Source organism: Larus michahellis, chromosome 1, assembly GCF_964199755.1.
Source record: "Larus michahellis chromosome 1, bLarMic1.1, whole genome shotgun sequence".
In the NCBI taxonomy this organism is placed as follows: Eukaryota; Metazoa; Chordata; class Aves; order Charadriiformes; family Laridae; genus Larus; species Larus michahellis.
Window position 1 is genome coordinate 214,142,128 of NC_133896.1, and position 15,136 is coordinate 214,157,263.

At 63.1% G+C, this 15,136-nt stretch overlaps 1 protein-coding gene across 2 annotated transcripts in view; it reads left to right on the forward strand.

Annotated features, from left to right (window-relative positions):
- The window catches only part of PDE2A (phosphodiesterase 2A), a 70,716-nt gene extending 56,750 nt beyond the window's left edge, over positions 1 to 13,966 (forward strand). For both annotated transcript variants that reach the window (XM_074572219.1, XM_074572220.1), the window contains 26 exons: positions 350 to 405; positions 491 to 550; positions 640 to 799; positions 899 to 951; positions 1,505 to 1,579; positions 1,714 to 1,755; positions 1,855 to 1,923; positions 2,077 to 2,207; positions 2,435 to 2,546; positions 2,633 to 2,672; positions 5,657 to 5,720; positions 5,855 to 5,933; positions 6,063 to 6,240; positions 7,820 to 7,932; positions 8,578 to 8,655; positions 8,883 to 9,005; positions 9,207 to 9,277; positions 9,384 to 9,506; positions 9,611 to 9,698; positions 9,815 to 9,862; positions 10,001 to 10,075; positions 10,240 to 10,339; positions 10,523 to 10,635; positions 10,921 to 10,959; positions 11,712 to 11,818; positions 12,047 to 13,966. In XM_074572219.1, the coding sequence (XP_074428320.1) occupies positions 350 to 405; positions 491 to 550; positions 640 to 799; positions 899 to 951; positions 1,505 to 1,579; positions 1,714 to 1,755; positions 1,855 to 1,923; positions 2,077 to 2,207; positions 2,435 to 2,546; positions 2,633 to 2,672; positions 5,657 to 5,720; positions 5,855 to 5,933; positions 6,063 to 6,240; positions 7,820 to 7,932; positions 8,578 to 8,655; positions 8,883 to 9,005; positions 9,207 to 9,277; positions 9,384 to 9,506; positions 9,611 to 9,698; positions 9,815 to 9,862; positions 10,001 to 10,075; positions 10,240 to 10,339; positions 10,523 to 10,635; positions 10,921 to 10,959; positions 11,712 to 11,818; positions 12,047 to 12,269 (2,420 nt within the window). In that variant the 3' untranslated portion in view covers positions 12,270 to 13,966. The remainder of the gene's footprint in view (positions 1 to 349; positions 406 to 490; positions 551 to 639; positions 800 to 898; positions 952 to 1,504; positions 1,580 to 1,713; positions 1,756 to 1,854; positions 1,924 to 2,076; positions 2,208 to 2,434; positions 2,547 to 2,632; positions 2,673 to 5,656; positions 5,721 to 5,854; positions 5,934 to 6,062; positions 6,241 to 7,819; positions 7,933 to 8,577; positions 8,656 to 8,882; positions 9,006 to 9,206; positions 9,278 to 9,383; positions 9,507 to 9,610; positions 9,699 to 9,814; positions 9,863 to 10,000; positions 10,076 to 10,239; positions 10,340 to 10,522; positions 10,636 to 10,920; positions 10,960 to 11,711; positions 11,819 to 12,046) is intronic.
- The last annotated feature ends 1,170 nt before the right edge of the window (positions 13,967 to 15,136 follow it).

The window sequence follows — 15,136 nt, forward strand, 5'->3', positions numbered from 1 at the left end:
TGGATGGATGGATGGGTGGATGGGTGAGTGGATGGATGTCCAGGTTGCCCAGAGAGGTGGGAGATGCCCCATCCCTGGAAACACTCCAGGCTGGGTTGGACGGGGCTCTGAGCAACCTGATCTAGTTGAAGATGTCCCTGCCCAGGGCAGAAGTTGGACTAGGTGACTTTAAAGGTCCCTTCCCACCCAAATCCTTCTGTGATTCTATGGATAGGAGGATGGATGGATGGCCAGGTGGGTGGGTGGGTGACACATGGGGACATGGTGGGGACATGGACCCCAAGGGCTCAGTGTCACAGCCCGGCGTTTCCCCGGTGCCCACTCGGGATCAACCCTCTCTGGCTTGCAGTGCTCATCATCCCGCTGGTGGACAAGGACAGCGGGGCCGTGGTGTGCGTCATCCTGGTGAGTGTGGGGACATGTGCCAGGCTCTGGGGGACGGGGACAGGGCCTGGACACTGGGGTCCTCATGCCACAGCCCCCCCCCCAGGTACACTGCGGCCAGCTGAGTGACTCGGACGAGCAGAACCTGCGTGCACTGGAGAGACACGTGAGTGACCCTGGGTCAGCCGTGGGACCTGCCACCTGGGGGACCTGCCACCCCCGTCCCCCATCCCTCCTATCCCTTGTCCCTCGCAGACCCTGGTGGCGTACCGGCGCCTGCAAGCCCTGCAGAAGCTGCAGCCCTGGCCCCAGGTCAGCCTCTCCACCAGCTCCTCCCAGAACTCCCTGGCCAAGCCCGAGAAGGCGCCTGACAGCGGCTACAGCGACCTGGACTGCAAGATCCTGCAGCTCTGCGGTGAGGCTGGCAGGGGGGGACACACACACCGGGGGGGGCACACGGGCAGGGTGAAGCCGGGGGGCTGAGCCCCTCACGCCGCTCTCGCCCCTCGCGCAGGTGAGCTGTACGACCTGGATGCGGCCTCGCTCCAGCTCAAGGTCGTCAACTATGTGAGTAGTCGCCACCCCGCCCCGTCACCCCCCCTCACCCCCAGCTCCAGGACACACCAGGGAACCCCGTTTTATTTCCCAAAAAAAGAAGACAATCCCCCAAAGTAAAGAAAAGCCTCAAGCATCAGCTGCGCAGCCATCAGTGGTGACCAGGGTGAACACCCTTGTCCTAACCATCAGTAGTCGCCAGAGTTAACAGTGCCACCGTAGCCACACAAACGCTGAGAGGGAACCTATGGGTCCCCCTCCTGTTCCCTAGCGTCCTGTACACAACCCTCAGTAGTCTCCAGAGTGAACAGCCTTGCCCTTGCCATCAGTAGTGTCCAGAGTGAACAGCTTTGCTCTCGCCATCAGTAGTGTCCAGAGGGAACAGCCTTGCCCTTGCCCTCGCCATCAGTAGTCTCCAGAGTGAACCCGATCAGCCCCAGGGAAGAAGTTTAGGGGGCCACCTGGTGCACATGTGGGGGTGCCCTGGGCAGGGGGACGCGGAGGAGGGGTCCCTGGCGGGGGTCGGGGCAGGCTGAGGTGCTGACGCCCATCCTCACCCCCCCAGCTGAAGCAGGAGACCCAGTCGCTCTGCTGCTGCCTCCTGCTCGTCTCCGAGGACAACCACCAGCTCTTCTGCCAGGTGGGTGCCACTGGGCTGACCCCCCCCACCCCGACCCCCCCGCCACGTTGGGGCCAGTGGGTCCCGTTGCACGCCCCCCAGGGGGCTCGGCCGCCATCCCATGGCAGCTCACCCCCCCCTTCCATCTCTTCCAGGTGGTGGGGGACCGCGTCCTCGAGGAGGAGATCAGCTTTTCGGTGAGCGCGGGGTGGGGGCGTGCCTGGGGAGGGGGGACACACTGGATGGGGGGGTGGGCAGCAGGTGCCCACGGGCTCACCTGTCCCCTCCACCCGCAGCTCACCTTCGGGCGCCTGGGACAGGTGGTGGAGGACAAGAAGTCCATCACCTTGAAGGACATCAGCGAGGTGGGTACCAGCCTTGGATGGGGACCGTCCCCTCCTCCCTGCACCCGGGGACATGCTGTCCCCCCTCCTCGGTGTCCCACGGGGCCTCCCGGTGGGGGGGGGGATGTTGTTGGAGGTAAAATCCTGCCCCATCTCGCCCCCCCGCCCCCGCAGGAGGAGCACAAGCAGCTGAGCAGCATGTTGGGCTGCGAGGTCACCTCCATGCTCTGCGTCCCCGTCATCAGCCGGGCCACCTCCCAGGTGGTGGCACTGGCCTGCGCCTTCAACAAGCTGAGCGGGGACAGGTGAGGAGTGGCTTTGCTTCGGGGCGGGGGACAGACACACAGGATCTGTCCCCCACCCCCTTCCCCTCTGCCCCACGTTGGGGCTGCCTTTGGGGGTGATGGAGCATCTCCATCGCGGTGAAAGCGGGGGGCAGGCGTGGCGTGGGGACCAGCGGGGACGGGGGACTGAGAGGTGTCATGTCCCCCCCTGCCGTGGGGTCATGTCGTCGTGTCCCCCCCCGCCCCAGCTACACGGAGGCGGACGAGCACAAGATCCAGCACTGCTTCTGCTACACCTCCACGGTGCTCACCAGCACCTTGGCCTTCCAGAAGGAGCAGAAGCTGAAGTGCGAGTGCCAGGTGAGCGCCCGCGTCACGCCGGGGCACGCACGTGCGCGTGGTCCCCCCCCCCCGTTACTGACGGCATCCCCCTCTGTCCCCCCCAGGCCCTGCTGCAGGTGGCGAAGAACCTCTTCACGCACTTGGGTAGGTGGCCGCTGCAGGCAGCGCCCATGGCCTGGGTGGGGGACGGACCCCGCCATGCGCAGCCCCGGGAAACGGTGGCAGGGGGGTCCCCAGCCCGTGGGGACCTTGTCCCCTGTGCTGCCGTGCGCGTAACGCTGTGGGCGCACATGCTTTTGCTGTGTACACGCTGCTGCACGCATGTACTCCCTGCTGCATGCAGGTACCGCTGCAGGCACACATCCACTGCTGCACGCACGCACCCATTCCTGCATGCACGCACGCACTGCTGCATGCACGTACTGCTGCATGCACACGCGCTGCTGCAGGCACGGACACACTGCTACATGCATGTACCCATTCCTGCCTGCATGTACTCACGGCTGCATGCCTGCGCTGCTGCAGGCACACACACTGCTGCACGTGTGCATGCACTGCTGCATGCGTGCACTGCTGCACGCATGCACTCATTGCTGCACCTACGTACTGCTGCAGGCGTGCACACACTGCTGCGCACATGTACACACTGCGGCAGGCACGCACTGCTGCAGGCATGCACATACTGCTGCATGGATGCACACACCGCTGCACACATGTACCCGTTCCTGCATGCATGCACTCATGGCTGCATGCATGCACTGCTGCAGGCACACACACTGCTGCACATGTGCATGCACTGCTGCATGCATGCACTGCTGCGTGCACACACGCTGCTGCAGGCATGTGCGCACTGCTGCATACATGCACGGCTGCATGCACACATGCACGGCTGCATGCATGTATGCACTGCTGCAGGCATGCAGTGCTGCACACACATTGCTGCACACGGGTACGCGCTGCTGCGTGCACGCACACACACAGCTGCACGCACACGCAGCTGCGCACACACACGCAGTGCTGCACACATTCTGCTACATGCACACTCAGTGCTGCGGGCAGGCCTGCGTTGCTGCGCACGCGCATGCACCCCTGCAGACACACACACACACGTGCACCCCTGCACAGCCGAGCACACACGCACGCTGCTGCAGGAGCACACGCACTGCTGCACACACCCCCGCCCCGCAGCTGCCGTGCACCACACACAAGCACCCTGCTGCGCCGCGTGTGCTGTGGCCCTGCTTACACAAGCGGCGTCACTGCTCCATGTGCACGCATGCACATATGCACACACGCACATGCATGCACACGCACATGCAGACACCCCCCCCCCCCCCGAAACGCATGCACATGCGCAGATGCACACATGCAGGCACACGCACACACATGCATACACACACACACACGTGCGCATGAACACGCACATGCACAGGCACACACATGCACCCACACACGCGCGAGCACACACACATGCACACATGTGCAGGCGCACGTGCACACATTTGTATGCACACACGCCTGCACACATGTGCACATGTGCATACGCACACCTGCATGCCTGCACATGCATGCACGTGTGCATACACACACACGCCTGCACACTTGCACACGCACGCACACACGTGTATGCACATGCACACCTGCAAACACATGTACATGTGTATACACACACACCTGCACACACATGCACGGCTGCACACGCATGCACATGTGCATGCACACACAGGCACACACGTGCATGCACACACACACCTGCACACATATGCACATGTGTATATGCACACGTGCATGGCTGCACATACATGTATGTGTGCATACATACACACGCCTGCATGTCTGCACACGCATGCACACACGTGTATGCACACGCATGCCTGCACATACATGCACAAGTGTATACACACATGCATGCATACTTGCACACACATGCACACATGTGCACGCCTGCACATGCATGCACACACGTGTATGCACATGCAGGCCTGTGCATGCATGCACACGTGCATACACACATGCCTGCACATGCATGCACAAGTGCATACACACGCCTGCACGCCTGCACATGAATGCACATGTGCATACACGTGCCTGCATGCCTGCAGATGCATGCACACACGTGTATGCACACGCACGCCTGCACACACATGCACACACGTGCACGCCTGCACACACATGCACATGTGCATACACACATGCCTGCATGCCTGCACATGCATGCACAAGTGCATACACACGCCTGCACGCCTGCACATGCATGTACATATGCATACACATGTCTGCATGCCTGCACATGCATGCACACACGTGTATGCACACGCACACATGCACATGTGTATATACACACGCATGCATGCCTGTACACACATGCACACACATGCACGTCTGAACACGCATGCACATGTGCATACACACACATGCACGCCTGCACACACGTGCACATGTGCATACACATGCCTGCACACCTGCACATGCATGCACACAATTGTATGCACACGCACACCTGCACACACATGCACGTGCATTTATGCACATGCACGCCTGCACACACATGCACATGTGCATACACACATGCCTGCACGCCTGGACACGCATGCACATGTGCATACACACATGCACGCCTGCACACGCATGCACGTGTGCATACACACATGCCTGCATGCCTGCACATGCATGCACAAGTACATACACATGCCTGCACATGTGCATACAATCCTGCATGCCTGCACATGCATGCACACACGACGCACACCTGCACACACATGTGCATACACACACGCCTGCACGCCTGCACATATATGCACATGTGAATACACACATGCCCGCACACGCATGTACATGTGCATACACACACATGCACGCCTGCACACACATGCACATGTGCATACATATGCCTGCACACGCATGCACACATGTGGATGCACACGTGCGTACGCACACGCCTGCACACGCGTGCCCACGCTCCGTGCAGCCCGCCCCCCCTGCGCTCCCCAGCCCGTTGTGCCCACCCCCCCGCCCCCGCCTTGCCCTGCGGTGCCGGCTGAGCCCCCCCTGCTTTCATCGCACGAGTGGGGCAGCCCAGGCGGGCGGTCGCGGGGGGGGGTCCCTCACCCTCTCCCCCCCCTCCCCAGACGACGTCTCGGTCCTGCTGCAGGAGATCATCACCGAGGCCCGAAACCTCAGCAACGCCGAGATGTGAGTGGGTGACCCCGGCGTGGGCGGGTGGGTGGGGGACACGACGACACATAAGTGTGCACCGGGGGTGGGGGGGTGCTGAGGGGGTGGTGGGACCCCCGTGGGTGCGAGCGGGGTGGTGGCATCTCTTGCAGCTGCTCCGTCTTCCTGCTGGACCGCCTCAGCCACGAGCTGGTGGCCAAGGTCTTCGACGGCGGCGTGGTGGACGACGAGGTGAGCGCGGGCAGGGGGGGCGAGAGGAAGGAGTTTTGGGGGAGAATCCTAAGTGGGGGGGGGGGGGGATGACACACATGGGGGTGACACCTCCCCCCCCCCCCCCCCGCCATCCTTTCTTGCCCCCAGAGCTACGAGATCCGCATCCCCGCGGACCAAGGCATCGCCGGGCATGTGGCCACCACGGGCAAGATCCTGAACATCAAGGACGCCTACTCCCACCCGCTCTTCTACCGCGGGGTGGACGACAGCACCGGCTTCCGCACCCGCAACATCCTCTGCTTCCCCATCAAGAACGAGAGCCAGGGTGAGGGGACGCGGGGTTGTCACCCAACGGGCCACGCCGTCCCCCAGCGCGTGGAGGTGGCACCGGGTCCCAAAACTTGGTGTCCTTCCGACGGGAAGCCTGTTCCTGGTACTCGGGCACCATCCTGACCCCAACACGTGGGCACCATCCTGTCCCCAGCACAGGGGCACAGCGCTGTCCCTGGGCACTTGGGCACGATCCTGTCCCCCCACAGACAGACCCAGCACTGTCCCCAGCACATGGGCACGATCCTGTCCCCAGCATCTGGGCACCATCCTGTCCCCAGCACAGGGGCACAGCGCTGTCCCTGGGTGTGATCCTGTCCCACTGCAGGCAGACACAGCGATGTCCCCAGTACATGGGCACAATCCTGTCCCCGTCCCATGGGCACGATCCTGTCCCTGTTATGTGGGCACGACCCTGTCCCCAGCACACGGGCACAATCCTGTCCCCAGCATCTGGGCACCATCCTGTCCCCAGCACACAGGCACAGCATTGTCCCTGGGCACTTGGGCACGATCCTGTCCCCCCACAGACAGACCCAGCACTGTCCCCAGCATGTGGGCACGATCCTGTCCCCAGCATGTGGGCACGATCCTATCCCCAGCACAGGGGCACAGCGCTGTCCCTGGGCACCTGGGCCCGATCCTGTCCCCCCACAGACAGACACAGCACTGTCCCCAGCACGTGGGCACGATCCTGTCCCCAGAACATGGGCATGATACTGTCCCCAGCATCTGGGCACCATCCTGTCCCCAGCACACAAGCACAGCATTGTCCCTGGGCACTTGGGCCCGATCCTGTCCCCCCACAGACAGACACAGCACTGTCCCCAGCACGTGGGCACCATCCTGTCCCCAGCACATGGGCACAATACTGTCCCTGTTATGTGGGCACAACCCTGTCCCCAGCACATGGGCACGATCCGGTTCCCAGCACACGGGCACAATCCTGTCCCCAGCATCTGGGCACCATCCTATCCCCAGCACACAGGCACAGCATTGTCCCTGGGCACCTGGGCCCGATCCTGTCCCCCCACAGACAGACACAGCACTGTCCCCAGCACATGGGCACCATCCTGTCCCCAGAACATGGGCATGATACTGTCCCCAGCATCTGGGCACCATCCTGTCCCCAGCACAGGGGCACAGCACTGTCCCTGGGTGTGATCCTGTCCCACTGCAGACAGACACAGCGATGTCCCCAGTACATGGGCACAATCCTGTCCCCATCCCATGGGCACGATGCTGTCCCTGTTGTGTGGGCACGACCCTGTCCCCAGAATCACAGCTTCCAAGATCAGATGAGATGGGGCGTTCTCAGGGTGGTATCGCCGTAGAACATGGGCACAATCCTGTCCCCAGCATCTGGGCACCATCCTGTCCCCAGCACACAGGCACACTGCTGTCCCCAGCACATGGGCACAATCCTGTCCCCAACACACAGGCACAGCACTGTCCCTGGGCATGCTCCTGTCCCACCATGGACAGACACAGCACTGTCCCCAGCACATAGGCACGATCCTGTCCCCAGCACAGGGGCCTGATCCTGTCCCCTATCCCCCCAACTCTGCTCCCAGAGGTCATCGGGGTGGCGGAGCTGGTCAACAAGATCAACGGCCCCTGGTTCAGCAAGTTCGACGAGGACTTGGCCACCGCCTTCTCCATCTACTGCGGCATCAGCATCGCCCACGTATGCACCCGGGGGGCCCAACCCGGGGTGGGGGGGCGAGGGGGACTCCACCGCTCTGCCCCACAGCTGGCCACAGCACAGAGGGACGGAGGGACGTGTGTGCGGTCCCCGTTCCTTGGGGACAAGCGGTGGTGGCAATGGGATGGGGAATAGGGATGGGATGGGATGCAATGGGGTAGGGATGGGATGGGGATGGGATAGGATACAATGGGATGGGGATGGGATAGGATGAGGATGAGGGTGGGGATTGGGATGGGGGTGGGATGGGGATGGGAATGAGGAAGGGATGGGATGGGGATGGAGATGGGGACGGGATGGAGATGGGATGAGATGGGGATGGAGAAGGGGATGGGATGGAGATGGGATAGGATGGGGATGGGGATGGGATGGGGATGGAGTGGGATGGGATTGGGGTTGAGATGGGGACGGGGATGGGGTGGGATGGGATAGAGATGGAGATGGAGATGGAGATGGAGATGGAGATGGAGATGGAGATGGGATGGGATCGGGATGAGGTGGGATGGCATGGAATGGGGATGGGATGGGATGGGATGGGGAGGGCACACACGGGGAGCAGGGATGTTTCAGGGTTTGGGAGGGGTCTGCCTACCCCCGGCACTCCCATACCCCCATCCTGCCCCGCAGTCGCTGCTCTACAAGAAGGTGAACGAGGCGCAGTACCGCAGCCACCTGGCCAACGAGATGATGATGTACCACATGAAGGTGAGGTGGCACGGAGACGGTGACAGGGACAGGGACAGGGACATGAGCTGGCACCCCCACTGCCAGCATGGTGCCCCCACACCCCACCCCGTGGTGGTGGAGCGGTGGGGTGGCGGTGACACCCCGGGGCTCTCTGCTCTCCATGGAGCTGATGTGGCCCAGGGGACAGCTTGGGGACACACTGGGAACCTGGTCACAGCGTGGGCCACTGGCAATGGCTCCCGCAGGTGTCGGACGACGAGTACACCAAGCTGCTGAGCGAGGGCATCCAGCCCGTGTCAACCATCGACCCCAACTTCGCCAGCTTCACCTACACCCCGCGCTCGCTGCCCGAGGACGACACCTCCATGGTGAGGATGATGGGGACGGTCCCCAACTGCGACTGTCCCCTACCTGCCCTCGGTCAGGTTGTCTACCCCAACCCCAGGATGGTGGGGGGCTAGGATGGGGGGATGTGGCTGCACCCCGAGCATCACCCAGGCAGGGGTGGCACAGGGAGGACCCTGCTGGGCATTGTCACCCCCCTGCCACCCACCCTGTCCCCTCCGCAGGCCATCCTGAGCATGCTGCAGGACATGAACTTCATCAACAACTACAAGATGGACCGCCAGACGCTCACCAGGTGGGTCCCCATCCCTGTCCCCATGGTCACCTATGGAACCCCTGGGTAAGTGGGGGTCCCCGGAGGGGCAAAACCCCCCTACTCATGTCCCCGTCACCCCCGCCAGGTTCTGCCTGATGGTGAAGAAGGGCTACCGCGACCCCCCCTACCACAACTGGATGCATGCCTTCTCCGTCTCCCACTTCTGCTACTTGCTCTACAAGAACCTGGAGCTGGTCAACTACCTGGAGTAAGGCCAGGCACCATCCCTGTCCCTGTCCCCATCCCCCCGGCCCCACCGGGGTGCTCCCTGCCCTCCTGCCTGCCTCAGTTTCCCTCCGTTCCCCCCGCCAGGGACATCGAGATCTTTGCCCTCTTCATCTCCTGCATGTGCCACGACCTGGACCACAGAGGCACTAATAACTCTTTCCAGGTGGCCTCGGTGAGCCAAGCCCAGCGCTGGGACGTGTATGGGTGGGGGGGACGGGCACTGGGATGGCGCCGGGGGGAGGGTCTTCACCACCATAACTCCGTGACTCCGGCCGCTCTGCCTTGCAGAAATCAGTCCTGGCCGCGCTGTACAGCTCGGAGGGTTCCGTCATGGAGGTAAGATCCCCACCCTTCCAAAACCTCCCCCTGTCCATCTCGCCGGTCCTCGGGCTGGGGGGCAGCACCCCTGCCTGCCCCCTGCCTGCCCCCTGCCTGCACCCTGCCTGCATCCACGGTCCCCGGCATCTCCCGCAGAGGCACCACTTCGCTCAAGCCATCGCCATCCTCAACAGCCAGGGCTGCAACATCTTTGACCACTTCTCCCGCAAGGTGAGCCCCCAGCCTTGGTACCTCTCCCATGCCACCCCCTCCATGCCGGGGCTGAGCCCCTTCATCCCCTCTTGGACCCCCAACTCCCCATCCCTGGTTCCGGCCCTTGGGATGCAGGGCTTGGCAGGGGCACGGAGCTGATGACACCCCCCCCGCCCCTGCAGGACTACCAGCGCATGCTGGACCTCATGAGGGACATCATCTTGGCCACCGACCTGGCCCACCACTTGCGCATCTTCAAGGACCTCCAGAAGATGGCAGAAGGTGAAGCTCCTGCCCTTGGGGGTGGGGGTGGTGGGCTGGTGGGAACTCATCCTGCCAAAGCTGGGAGGTGGCATGGCAGGTCCTGGATGTCCTCAAAGTCCTCGTGTTGGGGGGTGATGGGGGTTGTGGGGCTCCTTCCCGTGCCCCCCCACCCCAACCCCTGCCCCCCTCCCTGCCCGGCAGTGGGCTACGACCCCAAGAACAAGCAGCACCGCAGCCTTTTGCTCTGCCTGCTCATGACGTCCTGCGACCTCTCCGACCAGACCAAGGGCTGGAAGACCACCAGGAAGATCGCGGTGAGTGCCACGCCGTGGGGCTAACCCCCCCGAATGCCACCCCACCACCCACCGCCCCCCCTGGGACACCCCTGTGTCCTCAGGTGCCGGGGACCAGCATCCTGCAGTGGCATTGTGCCCCATGGAGGCGGTCCCTCCATGCAGGGACCCCCCAGACCACCCAGCAGCTCCCCATGCAGAGCCATTCTCCTGCAGCCGTTGAGAGGGGCCTGGAGGGCAGGTGGGGCATGGGGGGGATCACCCCAGGCATGCACCCCCACCTCACTGACAGCCTGTCCCTTGCAGGAGCTGATCTACAAGGAGTTCTTCTCCCAGGGTGACCTGGTAGGTAGCCCCAGGGCTTGGTGCAAGGTTGGGCTTGGCCAACGCTCTTGGGAGGGCTTGGATGAGGTTGGTGGGGAGGGGGACATAGGCAGGGAGGTTTGGCCTGGGAATGGGGATGAGATGGAGGTGGGATGGGATGGGGATGAGGAAGGGATGGGGATGGGATGGGGATGGGATAGAGATGGGAGTGGGATGGGGATGGGATAGATATGGGATGGGATGGGATGGGGATGAGGAAGGGATGAAGACTGGGATGGGATGGAGATGGGGATGGGGATGTGGATGGAGATTGGATGGGATGGAGATGGGATGAGAATGGGGTGGGATGGGGATGGGATGGGGATGGGATGGGGATGGAGCAGGATGGGGATGGGATGGGGATGAGGAAGGGATGAAGATCAGGATGGGATAGAGATGGGGATGGGGATGTGGATGGAGATGGGATGGGATGAGGATGGGATGGGATGGAGATGGGGATGGGAATGGGGTGGGGTGGGGATGGGATGGGGAAGAGGAAGGGTAGGATGGGGATGGGATGGAGATGGGGATGGGATGGAGATGGGGATGGAGATGGGGATAGGATGGGGATGGGATGGAGATGGGGATGGGCAAGGGGATGGGGATGGGGAAGAGGAAGGGATAGGGTGGAGATGGGATGGGGATGGGATGGGATGGGGATGGGATGGGGATGGAGATGGGGTGGGATGGGAATGGCCACCAGCATTGACCCCCCCCACTTGCCACTGCCACAGGAGAAGGCCATGGGCAACCGCCCGCTGGAGATGATGGACCGGGAGAAAGCCTACATCCCCGAGCTGCAGATCAGCTTCATGGAGCACATCGCCATGCCCATCTACAAGTGAGCCCCCAGGGCTGGCATCGGTGGGGGGGGGCTCTCCCATCACCCCCCCACCCCCCCACACTTTACCATGCCAGGGTGGGATGGGGGGGTGCAGGGCTGGGGGGTCTTGTAGATGGTGGTGGTGGTGGTGGTGGTGGTGGGTTTCCAAGCAGCGGGGAGGTGGGGAGCAGGATTGCACCCAACTAAGGGGGTGCTGATGGGGTCTCCCCCCCCCGCCCCCGCCAGGTTGCTGCAGGACCTCTTCCCCAAAGCGGCGGAGCTCTACGAGAGGGTGGCCAGTAACCGGGAGCAGTGGACCAAGGTCTCCCACAAATTCACCATCCGGGGTTTGCCCAGTAACAACTCCCTGGACTTTCTGGATGAAGAATACGACCCGCAGGCCCCCGACCCCCAGCTCAACGGCTGCCTGGAGCCCGAGGGGGGGCAGCCCGAGGCGGGGGCTGAGTGATGGGGGCCATGGGGTGGGGAGGCGGGGGGGGGGACCAGGAGCATCCCCAACCCTTGTCCCCCCCAGCCCCTCGGGAGGAGGTTTGGGGGGACATCAGTGACTCTGGACCACCGCGGTGAGGTCTGCGCCCTGCCAGCACCCGCTGTCGGTCCTTCCCCCACCGGTGGGTGACTGTCCCCTCCTTCCAGGGCAGGGATTCGGGTGTCCCCTCCACCCGGTGGCCCCCAGACCCCTCTTTGCTGGGACTCTTGCCTTGGTGGCCAGGGTCACCAGGGAGTGGGGAGGGCCACCACGGGGCTGGGGGGATGGATGTGCTTTAAATTGCCTTAAGGCTGCAGGTCCTGTCCCCACGGGGTGACAACGGGGATGGTGTCCTTGGTGGAAGCACCCCCAGAGGGGTCGTCCCCCTGAACTGGGTCTGGTGGGGTCAGCAGCACAGAGCGGGATGGCGTGGGGCAGGACGGCGAGGGGCAGCGGGAGTGCTGGTGGGGGTGGGCTGCAGGGGGTGCGTGGGGACCTCAGAGGGGGACATGGGGCTGTGGGAGAGGAGGCTGAGGACAGAGGGGTCAGGATCAGGCCCACGGAAGGAGGCCCCGGCTGGAGAAGGGAAGAGGCACCCGGAGCGGGATGGCCACGGGGATGCTCTGCTGGATCCCACCAGACCGGACCCCACCCACGCTGGAGAACCAGCTCCCGCCCAGCATCCCTTGGTTAAATATCCCCCTCCGGGACCCCCAGACATGAAGGACTCGTGTCCCTCGTCCCAGCCCTGTCCCACGAGGCCACGTCCCCTGCAAGGGCTACAAGCGTGCCAGGGCCGGGGGGGTGTCCTGCTCCTGGCTTGCACGTACCGGGGGGGGCTGCGCTCCCACAGGGACACTGCAGCGAGTCCGGTCCCCACCGTGTCCCCACCTTGTCCCCAGCACATGGGTGTTTCTCTGGCTTGGTACTGTGGTGTCCACCCAGGAGCCTCCTCTCTGCCAGCGGCTGCACTGGTGACCAACTTGTCCATGAGCATCCCCAGCTCGCAGTGGCTTCACGATGTCTGCCATACTGACCAACCTGCGTGGACCCTGATGGTCTCCTGTGGTCCCTCTGGTCCTACAGACCACCATGCATGGACCCTGATGGTCTCCTGTGGTCCCTCCAATCCTGTTGACTGCCATGCATTGACCCTACCAGTGTCCCATGGCCCCTCTGATCCTGCAGGCCACCATGCATAGACCTTGATGGTCTCCTGTGGTCCCTCTGGTCCTCCAGTGCACCATGCATGAACCCTGATGATCTCTTGTGGTCCTTCTGGTCCCATCAACTGCCATGCATGGATCCTGCCATCCTCCTGTGGTCCCTCTTGTCCTGCTGACTGCCATGCATGGATCTCACCATCCTCCCATGGACCTCCTGTGATGGCCTCCTGTGGTTCCTCTGGTCCTACAGACCACCATGCATGGACAGTGATGGCCTCCTGCAGTCCCTCCGGTCCTACTGAGCACCATGCATGGATCCCACTGGCCTCTCTGCAGTCCCTCTGTCCATGCATGGACCCTGCTGGTTTCCCACCATCCTTCCTGCCCTGCTGACTGCCACGCATGGACCCTGCCATCCTCCTATGGTCCCTCTGGTCCTACAGACCACCATGCATGGCTGGTGATGGCCACCTGTGGTCTATCCTGTTTTACCAACCACCGTGCATAGACCCTGACATCCTCCTGTGGTCCTTCTGATCCTACTGACCACCATGCATGGATGGTGATGGCCGCCTGTGGTCCCTCTTGTCCTACCGACCATGGTTCATGGACCCTGCCATCCTCCCATGGTCCCTCTGGTCATACAGACCACCATGCACGGACTATGCCGGACTCCCCATGGTCCCTCCAGTCTCACAACCCAACATGTGTGGACGCCCTCAGCCCCGGGGGCTCTGCTCAATGAGCATGGTCCTTCCAGCTGTGCATGACCCAGGTCTTTGTCACCCCAACCAAAGCCACCCGAAACACCCATAAGCAGGGGGACCAGGGCAGGGTGAGCCCTGGTGAGCAGCTCGCCTTGCCGGGGTTGAGCCGAAGGGAGTGGTTCGGGGATGAGGGTGGGTGCTGAGCCCCCCCTGGCTGCATCACCCGGCTCATGGGAGCTGGTGGGTTCACCATCACGGCAGGGGAAGGTGATGGAAGTGGCACGGTGAAATCCTGGTGCTGCCAAGGTTGGTCCCGCTGGGGTTCGATCCCACCAGGGTTGGTCCCACCAGGGTCGGTCCCACCAGGGTCGGTCCCATTGGGGTTGGTCCCACCAGGGTTGGTTCTGTTGGGGTTGGTCCCACCAAGGTCAGCCCCACCAGTGTCAGGCCTACCAGCATCGGTCCCACCGGGGTCAGTCCCATTGGGGTTGGTCCCACCAGAGTTGGTCCCACCAGGGTCAAGGGCAGCCCAGGTGCAGCCATGGGGCCATTTGCCACCCCATCCCCGCTCCACCACAGCATCCCACGGCACCATCCCTGCGCCGAGCCCCGGCGATGCCGCATCGGGTCCCCACAGCATGGCGCGATGGCTCCCTCCCGGATCTGGGCTACAGGGCAGCCGCTCCTCTCGTCGTCTCGTCTGGAAGCGACACTTCTCGGGGTACGCGGAGCACGTGTGTCTGCGGGAGCAACGGGGACACCCCAAAGCCAAGCTGCTCCCCAGGACGAAGTGAACTGAATTCCTTTTGCCTTACCTACTCGGAGATGCCTTTAGCGAGACGCTTTGCCCAAACCCCGGTAGGATGCGCCCGGTGACCGTGTCTGGCTGCTGGCCCATGGCTTCGCCTATGAGACACCCCCCCCCCCCGGCCTTCAAACCCTTCTCCCCCCTCCCCATGCCACGAGGTGGGGC